Source organism: Musca domestica, unplaced genomic scaffold, assembly GCF_030504385.1.
Source record: "Musca domestica strain aabys unplaced genomic scaffold, Musca_domestica.polishedcontigs.V.1.1 1, whole genome shotgun sequence".
Classification (NCBI taxonomy): Eukaryota; Metazoa; Arthropoda; class Insecta; order Diptera; family Muscidae; genus Musca; species Musca domestica.
This window is the reverse complement of record NW_026712114.1, coordinates 12,389,705-12,400,733: the sequence shown is the minus strand read 5'-3', so window position 1 is coordinate 12,400,733 and position 11,029 is coordinate 12,389,705. Positions and strand designations below refer to the sequence as shown.

At 36.5% G+C, this 11,029-nt stretch overlaps 1 protein-coding gene across 1 annotated transcript; it reads left to right on the top strand.

The window, feature by feature from the left end:
• The first annotated feature begins 6,129 nt into the window (after positions 1 to 6,129).
• On the top strand, positions 6,130 to 8,925 carry LOC131802565 (glycerol-3-phosphate dehydrogenase [NAD(+)], cytoplasmic-like). Its single transcript, XM_059122906.1, has 6 exons — positions 6,130 to 6,198; positions 6,260 to 6,674; positions 6,769 to 6,957; positions 7,071 to 7,408; positions 8,591 to 8,683; positions 8,747 to 8,925. Exons 1-6 carry the CDS (start codon positions 6,158 to 6,160, stop codon positions 8,775 to 8,777), a joined length of 1,107 nt encoding a protein of 368 aa, XP_058978889.1. The 5' UTR covers positions 6,130 to 6,157; the 3' UTR covers positions 8,778 to 8,925.
• Positions 8,926 to 11,029: the final 2,104 nt, after the last annotated feature.

Sequence of the window (11,029 nt, the reverse complement as noted above, 5' to 3'; positions counted from 1 at the left end):
ATTGCAAAAATGTATACAGCCTATGTTACCTTTAGGCGATGTTGTAGTATACTTGGAAATTTTCAGGAAAATCTGGTCAGCGGTTTTTGAGTCCATAAATTACAAAAATACTAACATTTTCCTCTTTATAACCTACAACACTATGTTTTGGGGGTATTATAAGTTTGATTGGGTCAACAATTTTGTAACACCTCGAAATATTGGTTTCCCATATAGGAAAGTATATATGGATCTTCCTAACTCACCGAGCTGAGTCGATCTAGCTATGCATGTCAGTCCATCTGTCCATGTTAATTTGTAATCACTCTACCGGCCGCAATTATGGCCCGATCTTCAGGAAATTTAGAATGGAGGTGGGTCTAGAGCCAGAATAGAAGCCAATTTTGGAGATGATCGCATAATATTTAGGGGTTGAAATGGACCAAAACTGAATAATTTTCTTATATTGCAGTTGCTCTGCAGGTTGCAATTATAGACCAATCGAATCGGAAATTAACATGGGGCTAGAGCTTAGGGCTGGGCAGAAGCCTTCCAATTTTGATGGATTTGACGGGCAATATTTAGTGGGTGAAATAGACCATAACATTTGCGTTAAATAAAAGACAAAATTTTTCATTAAACCGCGAATATTTTTAATCCCGGCGAAATCACAAACAGACGAACAGGTCCGATCCTCACGAAAACTTTCACAAGGGTAGGGTAAGGCTTAGAAAGGCTAGGAATGTCCGCAATATATTTAGGGGTTGAAATGGACCAACAACTTAAAATGTTCCTGATTTTGCAGCCGTTATAAAGGTCACAAATAGAAATCAAAGGACACAAAAACTTTCGCATAAAGTTATATTTTATGACAGCAGAAGAAATACCAACATTACTTACAGGCTGTAAAATGGACCACACAACTAACAGCACGACGGAGTGCGTAAATATTGGGCAAATGTGCCTGGTCAAAATACTAAGGGTAATATCTGGGCAGCGCTCCGTGACACAATTTCAAAAGCGAAATCTTCCAAACTGGTTTTGGACATAAAGGGGCTTCTAAAATATTGTTGTGTTGTAGGGTATCACATATATTGGAAGGTACCGTTACATGGCGGCTACCTCAAAACCTTCCAAGCTCTACGTTAATTAATGTGGGCTGTATCGCGATATCGACAGATAGATAGAAGACAGATAGACGACCATCGTTAAATCGGCTTAGAATTTTATGCTGATCATAAATCTATACACTATCTGGGGTCTACAACGAAAATTTATGAATGTTACAAACGGAATAACAAAGTTATTATACCTTCCTTTTCATGGTGGATGGTATAAAAATACGAACGAAAACGACAGGAAAAACAATGTGAACCACCAAGCGCTTTGAGGTGTAAATTGATGCCAAAACAGACGGTATGTTTATGATGGGGAATTTAGATACAAATATTTTTGTGTCATCCAAATGCTGCAGGCACAATCTACAGAAACATATTGTTCAAACATTTTTTGGCATTTGTTTCAATTTTGTTTGCAATTTTCAAGAAAAATGGAACTGTTTGAATTGCCGCAAGCAATACAAAAAAACATTTTTTTTTTTGACTCAAATTTAAACTAGTGCTTTTAAATACAAAATATTCGCATAAAAGTTTGCTCTTAACGATATTCTGGATGTTTGGATTATGTTTTTCATCATAAAACCAGTAAAGAAAGTCTTAAAGTCGGGCGGGGCTGACTTTATGATACCCTACACCATTTTGCTAATTTAGTAGAGCTGCGCATAACAATTAAAAGTTTTTGTGGGAGAATTCAATCATACACGCTATGATTATAATTATAATTTAAAGTTCAAATGACTAAATGTGCCGAAGCATTTGTGTCTTTTAAATTCGGACTTGTATTGCCCATTTGGTGCAAAATTAACTTGAAATCGGATAAAAATATATAGGAGCTATATTCAAATCGGAACCGATCTCAATAAAATTTTGCATAGATATTTCTGAGCTGTATTTGATATATTTCCCTGAATACAGTGGGTATGCACTAGTTGGAGTGCATATTACGGTTGTGGGTAACAAATATAACAAATCGGATGAACAATATGTATGGAAGCTATAGCTATATCTGAACCGAAATTCTCCAAATTTGACATACAAGCTTCTAGACTCAATTCGGTCGTAAGTGCCAAATTTCATCTCATTTGGGCAAATATTAGACGTTTGGTGCACAATCAAAAGTAAATCGGACGAAGTTATATATGGGAGCTATATCCAAATCTGAACCGATCCCGATAAAATTTAGCAAATATATTTCTGAGCTGTATTTGATATTTTTCTCCAAATATTGTTGTTACAGAGTGCATATTACGGCTGCGAAGGACAAAAATAACAAATCGGATGAATAATATATATGGGAGCTATAGCTAAATCGGAACCGATTTCGATCAAATTTGGCATACTTATTTTCAGGTCCAATCTGATCGTGCAAAATTCCATACTATTCGGACTATTATTACACGTTTGGTGCACAATAAAAGGCAAATCGGACGAATATATATATATGGGAGCTATATCTAAATTTTGACCGATTATCTCCAATTTCAATAGGGTTCGTCCTTGGGCCAAACAACTGATTTGTGCAAAGTTTAATCTGGATAGGGCAATAAATGCGAATTGTACTTTGTTTACAAAAATACATGGACAGACAGACGGACGGACGGACATGCATAAATCGACTCAGAATGTGATTCTATGCAGATCATCAAAAGGAACTATGGGTCTATCTCGTTTCCTTTTGCCTGTTACAAACAAATGCACAAAGACATGATACCCTGACCACCTTGTGGTGTAGGGTATAAATACCAATGCTTCAAAGCCACCAATTTCCAACTTTCCATGCGGCATTGGTAATTGATTAAGAACTCACTTATTAATATTCATTAGCAGAAAATATCATAAAGTATCGTAAATCTTTTCTTGCGCACCAAAAAATTATCTCCTTTTAAATCTATTGTTTTCGGTAGCAAACATCAATATTTACTTTCACACGTTGTTATCTCTGCGTTGTAGTAAAATCTTTATTTGCATACCAAATATCCAAAACCATATTATAAATATGAGAATGCTTTAATTACTGTGGTTGGTTTATTTACGTTGTTCACATAATGTGTGAATTTTATCAATGCTCTATATTTACAAAATTTAACAAAATTTTTGTTTAATTTATGACATTTGTTTTGGTTTCATCTGTAAATTTTAAATTATTTACGGAAATGGATGCTTAAAAAGGTTAAAATCTAGTCGATGGGATTCGCTGTTGTTCATTAAAGAAAATACTCTGAATATTCTTGCTTTTGGAGAGTAGAGATCAGGGATTTGAGGCAAATTGTATAGGAAACGGAAAACATATAAAATGATGCAAAAATGTGCCTTTCGGAAATACAAATTTAAAACGCCATACCTTATTGGAAGAATTCTGTTTCAGAACAATTAGAGTTGATATCTGCTTTTTTCGGTTGTCTCGCAAGTGCCCGCTGCTATGTCAGCAGAAAATCTTTCTAGTCCACAAAATGCACAATTTTTTCAGTTTGACAAAAATTTTTAATCAAAACTTTATACATAGTACTAAATTTTGAGACTTTCAAGGATTTATATACTAATTACATTTTTTGTACCCTACAGCACATAGTGGAAAGGGTATTATGCCATTTATGATCCGATTGAGATGAAATTTTCCAAACAATATTTGTTTTGCCCAACGTCGACCCCTATTGAAATTGGTGATATTCGGATCAGGTTAAGATATAGTTCCCATATATCTTCAAACAATTTCGGGTTAATTGTGCACCAAATGTATATATGTTTTATCCGAATTGGGATTTAAAGTCCCTCACTCGCGCAATATGCATTCCACGACAATGATCTTTGGTACCAGATATCAGATACAGCTCTGCAATAAATGTATCAAATTTTGTCTAGATCGGTTCAGATTTGGATATAGATCCAATATATATCTTCAAACGATTTCGGGTTAATTGTGCATCAAATGGCCAATATCTGTCAAAAATTCCTAAATTTTGGTATATCCGACCGAATTTAGTCTGGAAGCAAGTACAACAATTGTTTTCAGATATAGCAATAGCTTCTATATACAGAGTGAGATGATAAAACTGCAACCAAATTCATACTGCTGTCATTTCTAAGCCATTCGTCCGACAGCTGTTAAAATTATTCCAGTGACAACTCATTATATTGTTTACAAGTGCACAAAAGAATTTTGGCGAGAATTTTCCAGAAAAAGTTATTCGAGATGGAATTCAAACGTGAGAGTTTGATTTCAGCATTTAAATGTGAATAAATCTTTTGTGTCTCGTACCATCGCTCGTTGCCGTGATACTGGTAGCGTGGCCCGACTTCAAGGAAGTGGACGGAGAAAACAGCAACATCAGCAGAAATGGTTCGAAAATTAAAGAAGCAACTTAATCGAAACCCGCGTCGCAGTGGCCGAAAAATGGCTCGTGCTCTGAACATATCGCAATATTCCATTCGGCAAATATTGAAAAATGAGCTCGGGGTAAAGCCATTAAAATTCAAAAAAGTGCAAGAACATACACCGCAACAGAAAGAAAATATACTCAAAAGAGCTAAAGAGTTGCTTCGCTTGGCCGAAAGTGGTGAACTGCCGAATTTGGGTTTCTCCGTTGATGAAGCATTCGTTGTCCAGCAGTTTGCTCGTATTAATCGACCGTGTCATCAGAATAAATGCCGAATATTATCGCGAAAATATTCTGGAGGGAGTATAAAACCTCAGGCACGCCAACATTCCAACAGGACCCGACACCTTCGGACTCAGCACGCGCCACCCAAGAATGGTTACAAAATGAGGTTCCTCGCTTCATTTCCAGCGCACAGTGGCCACCAAAATCTCCGGATACCAATCAGTTGGACTATTGTGTCTGGAATATTTTTGAAAGCAAGTTTGGCACCTCAAATACCAAACTGTCGATTACCTCAAGCAAGCGCTTCGCCGGGAATGGGCCACAATACCGCAGAGCAACATTCGGGCAGCGTGTGACGCTTTCATTGGCCGTTTGAAGGCCATAATTCGTGCCAGAGGTGACCAATTCGAACAAATCTAAACTTATTCTAAAATTTGATGCTATTTCCAATACTTTTTCATTTCATTCAATAAAATTTAAAAAAGAAATATATAAAAATTATGGCGTATGACTTTGTTGTTTTTTTTTATCTCACCCACTATTTGTTTCATTCGATTTGGTGTTTAAGTCCCTCACATTCGTAATATGCATTCGACAACAATAATATTTGATACGGGACATCAGATACTGCTCAAAAATACCTCTGCCAAATTTTATCGAGATCGGTTCAGATTTGTATATAGCTCTGATACACATCTTCATCCGATATTACTCCCCATATATGTAATATCAGCCAAACTTGAATAGATTTTTTCACATTCAACCGAATTTTAAAATATTCATAGTTGGTATCATGATACAATAAGGAGGTAGAACATCTTCGAAATACTACAACAATACAGGCCTTAGTCTATGCCCACTTCCTGTCAGTCTCATTTTCCTGAGTGAGTTAAATAACGGAAATTAAATGAAATGCCTGGATTTTCTCTCAAATCTTTTAATTTCATGGCTAAACTGGTTAATCGCTTTAATGCACGACCCGCAATGGACGTGTCTTCCAATCATTGGTTTTGAAAAAAAATTGTTTTCATTTTTCAAAACAATAAATACATACACAAAATTGGCAGAAGTCGAGCACACTTAGAAAAAAGTTGTAATCAGTTCTACCTTACCTTTTTATTGTACCATGGTTGGTATGATTTACTTCACATAAATTCCCAATATATATATATTTTTTGTTACGGGAGCTCTACTCAATACGCATATTGGTGTAGGGTATCATATAGTCAGGCCCGCCCGACTTTTGTCCTTTCCTTACTGGTTTTTAGTTCGGAATCGCAATAAACCAACCTAATTTACATACCAAATTTCAACTTCAGCGATTTCGGCTTGATACCACCATTATAACTAAACACTTTATATATATAGAAAAAAAAAAAATACTTTGGTAAACAAATTTCATATTTCTGACATTGACGTCATTCTATAATTTATTGTCAAATAAAAAATTCCAAACGAAACATGGAAAAAATTCAAGTTTGTATCATTGGTTCGGGTAATTTGTAAGTTAATTATTTATTAACCAGTATAGTTCAATAATTATTCTCCCCTTGTCCCCCGAAGGGGCACTGCTTTGGGCAAAATATTGGCTGAAAACGCTGCCGCTTTAAGCGATGTTGAGGAGCGTGTAAATATGTTTGTCTACGATGAACTTTTCGATGGCATCCGACTCGGTGACTTCATCAATAGCCATCACATAAATGAGAAATATTTGCCACAAATCCAGTTGCCCGACAATTTGGTGGCCTGCACAGATTTGGTGGAGACAGCAAAATATGCCGACATCATTGTTTTCGTAATGCCCAAACAATTTATTGAGGACTTTTGTAAGACTCTGCTGGGTAAAATCAAACCAAATGCCATGGCTATTTCGGTCATCAAGGGGTTTGTGTTAAACGAAGGCGACGACAATGGTGGAGAGGTTGGGAGTGGAAGCGGCATTCAATTGATTTCACAAACCATTATGAAATATTTGAAGGTAAAATACGAAGTATATGCCAAAGGAAATTGTTCAGTTTGTTTTTTTTTTTGGAATTTGCATATTTTGCTTTGGGTTTTATTTTGTTTCAAAGATTCCCTGTGCCGTTTTGATGGGTGTTAATTTGGCCAGTGAATTGACATTGAATCGTTATTGCGAAGCCACTTTGGGTTGCCGGGACATGAAACATTCGAAATTGTTAAAGGACCTCTTCAGTACGCCAAACTTTCGTGTAATTGTCATTGATGATGCTGATGCGGTTGAAGTTTGTGGTTATTTAAAGGTTGGTTCGACTTCTTTTTATCTCCGTTTGCAGAAGTTCAAGTGTACAGGACATGTTTATTTTTATTTCGTTTTTCTTTCTCATGTTTTTTTTCGTTTGTTTTGTCTTTTTAGCATCTAATTGCCTTTGCATCAGGTATTTTGGACGGCCTGCAGACGAATGAAAACACCAAATCTGCCTGCCTCAGATTTGCTCTCATCGAAATGTTACGCTTCATCGATGTCTTCTATCCGGGCTGTAAATTGTCGACTTTATTCGAAAGTTGTGGCATTGCTGATGTGTTGACAGTCTGTGCTGGCAGTCGCAACAGGCGTTTGGGAGAAGCATTTGCTAAATCCGACAGGAGTATTGAACAACTGGAAACAAGTTTAATGGGCGGCGAACAAGTGATGGGTCCTCTAACTGGCAAGGCTATTTATTTGATGCTGCAGCAAAAGGGGCTTCAGGAGAGGTAAGATGATTTGAATGTTTTTTTTTTTTTCTTGTTACTTTTTTCTCTGGAAATGAAGCGAGAAACCTCATTTTGTAACCGTTCTTGGGTGGCGTGTGCTAAGTCCGATGGTGCTGAGTCCTGTTGGAATGTCCAAGGGTCTGCGGCCAAAATGTTTGCGTGCCCAAGGCTTTAATACACCCCCAGAATATTTTCGCTATAATATTCGGCATTTATTCTGATGCCACTGCCGATTAATACGAGCGGAGAGCGACATCGGCTGTTATGGCGGCCCTCACCATCACCATGGCCTGCGCTTGAGTTCTGGTGGCCAACCGAAGCTGCACATTTTCAGCTCACCTCTTTGGCAAGTGAACACGATCATTTTGTTCGTTTACAAACTGCTTGACATCGAATGTTTTCTCATCGGAGGAAACCACTTTCGGCCAAGCGAACCAATTCTTTAGCTCTCTTGAATCTATTTTCTTTCCGTTGCGATGTAAGTTCTTGCACTTTTTTGGAATTTCAATGGCTTTATACCGAGCTCACTTTTTCTACATTTGCCGAATGGAATATTGCGATATGTTCACGAGCCATTTTTCGCCCACTGCGAGTGCTCTAACGATAGCCACTTGTGGTCTACAATACCTTATATCCCCCATATAACAGCATCTTCCGATGCATTCGGTAGTTTGATGATTTTAGCCACGTTTTCCAATTGAATTGTCTGAAAATCCACACATGGAGTTCTTTTAGCCACATTTTTCAACGTAATTGTCTGAAATTCTACACAAGGAGTTCTTTGTGAGTACTTTAGCCCCAGACATTGATTTTTCTATATAGGTCCAGAATATCGTATATTCCCCCATATATCGACACTTTTTTTAAAAATTTCTTAATTCGTTCCAAATGGCGGAGGGTATCCAAAGTTTGGCACGGTCGAACTTACTGTTTTTTTATTTGTTTAATATAATCCTTCTCCGAGTGATACCATGCACTCTATAGCAAACTATAACAGCTGTTAGGCCAAATGTTGAAAGGTGATACGATCTACTTGAAATAAATTCTTTTGTTAAGGGAGCTCTACTAAATATGCATAGTGGTGTAGGGTAACATATAGTCGGCCCCACCCGACATTTAACTTTTCCCATACTGGTTCTTAATTGAGGAAATCGTAATTCTTGTATCTTATTTCATTTGCAGATTCCCTCTGTTTACAATCATTCACAAAATATGTAAACGTGAAGTCAAGCCAGAAGAATTACTTCATTGTATAGCTACCATGCCAAATATTATGTAAGCGGAAAATTATTTCATTTACTTGAGTAATTTTCAATGTTGTGTAAATTCCTGTTACAGATATCATCCGACACAAATATTTCCTCTTTAAATACCAAATGGAATTTTTGAACAGGAGATCATCATATTGGGGGTTCTCTCGTGGGAAAGAAGAACATGTGTATGTAAAATTTAACATAACAAATGCTAAACGTTTTGTAAATTCGTTCATGTTATTAAAATTACTGTTTTGCTGGAAAGACTTGTTTCTTTTAGCCGGTACAAGGCTACATACAAAACACACATGTACTCGTATGTGGAAATCCCCTGTCCCCCTACTACCAAACTGGCAGCATCCAATTAATGTCGCAAATTATCAAAACGAAATCCATCCAGTACTAAACTGCAAAACTTGTAACGTTTTGATGTACGACGGGTCGTATATGTCTTGACGAGAAGAAAAATTCAAATTTTCTCAAGCCATATGTTCGTCGTTCATTCGACAGGCAGTCAATTTTAATGGGGTTTTATGGTTTCTGTTGCCTTTTTTGTTATTATTTTATCAAAATGTAATTTATATGTTAATCGAGATATGCTGTTGAGCCCCCAAACCCAAAATGCCTGAAACTCATAAAAAAATTCTTAGCATAAATATGATAAGAAGGAGGGGAATCGCAGTGAGATAGGGAGAGAGCAGCAAAATATAACAAATTATTTTGCTGAGCATTTGCAACCTGTCAACGTATCCAAATACATTTGACTCCGATGAACTATGTGGTGGGTGTGGGCCTGTGTGTGTGTATGTGTGTGAGATGAAACTTTCCTGCAATCTTCGAAACCCCGAGGGACTTTGCAACGATTTGTTGTGGAGTATTTCTCTTCATCGGGGCCAAATGTTTTTCTCGTAGACAAATCAAAATATAGTGACAGTAGTTGACAACTTCAGTGATTGAGTGATGAAATGAAGATTGCAAACCTTTTAACATTTATATTTTGCTGGCGAATATTTTGAAAATAGAAATATTGGATTTATGTTCAGAATATCTTAATAATTCGGTGTCACAAGTGGAAGTTAATGGGGGAGCATAGATAAAGTGACTAGCATAAGGCTTAATTTGGGGTGAAAATGGAAAAGTTACCTTTATTAAAAAAAAAGCCATAGGTTCGTTGTCTTAGTGAAATGATTACCTATAAAAAATTCTATACAAAATTATATATCAAATAAAGAAATCTAATAAACCAATACGGAAATGCATATTCGTCCAAGAGTAATGCTACTGGGTTTCGGAAATTTTGAAAGTCAAATCAACATTGGAAGGAGGAATGCTAAATTTATGTCGAGAATATCTAAAGAACTCGATGCCAAAACGTGGGAGTAAATGAGAGAGCTTTGGGATGAATGACTAGCATAATTATGCGTTCTAAAATTGTTAAAGAAAATACTAGACAAAAGTAGTAAATTTCATAAAAAAAATCATAAGCCTTGTATACAAGAATTGTAGATTTTTCAAAATATTGTCATGTTTTTATGGAGTTGGACCAAAATGTGTAGTCGGGTCGGGTCATTGGACAATTTTTATACCCAGAATTTATGTAACACCTCGAAATATTGGTTTCCCATATAGGAAAGTATATATGGATCTTCCTAGCTCGCCGACCTGAGTCGATCTAGCTATGTATGTCCGTCCGTCCGTCTGTCCATGTTAATTTGTAATCACGCTACAGGTCGCAATTTTGGCGCGATCCTAACGAAATTTTGCACGAAGGTGGGGTTAGGGTCAGAATAGAAGCCTATTTTGGAGATGATCGCCAAATGTTTAGGGGTTGAAATGGACCAAATACTGAAAATATGTCGGATTTTGTAGTAGTTATACAGGTCGCAATTATAGACCAATCGGGACGGAATTTCGCATGTAGCTAGAGTTTAGGGCGGGGAAGAAGCCTACCAATTTGGGTGGTCATCGGATAATATTTAGCGGGTAAAATAGACCATATCTTTTGTGTTGAAAAAATTCAAAATTTTTCATTAAAGCGCGAATATTTTAAATTTCGGCGAAATCACAAAGCCATGAAAAGGTTACTCATGATCTTTACATTGATGTTAACATCCAACAAATCGGATATATAGCAAAATATGTGCGATTTATATGTCTATCAAAGAAGATATGCTTGAAAGATCTCTTATATGTCGAGAACGGCTGAACTGATTTCGACAGTTCTCATTAATTCAGAATGGCCTCTTGGCAGGAAAGAAAAAACGTCTAAAAAATCGCATAAAAATGTCTCTCTAAAGATGAAAATATTGATTTTGTAAAATTTTCTCATATTTTTTCAATTTTGTCATATTTTTGGCATATTTTCATT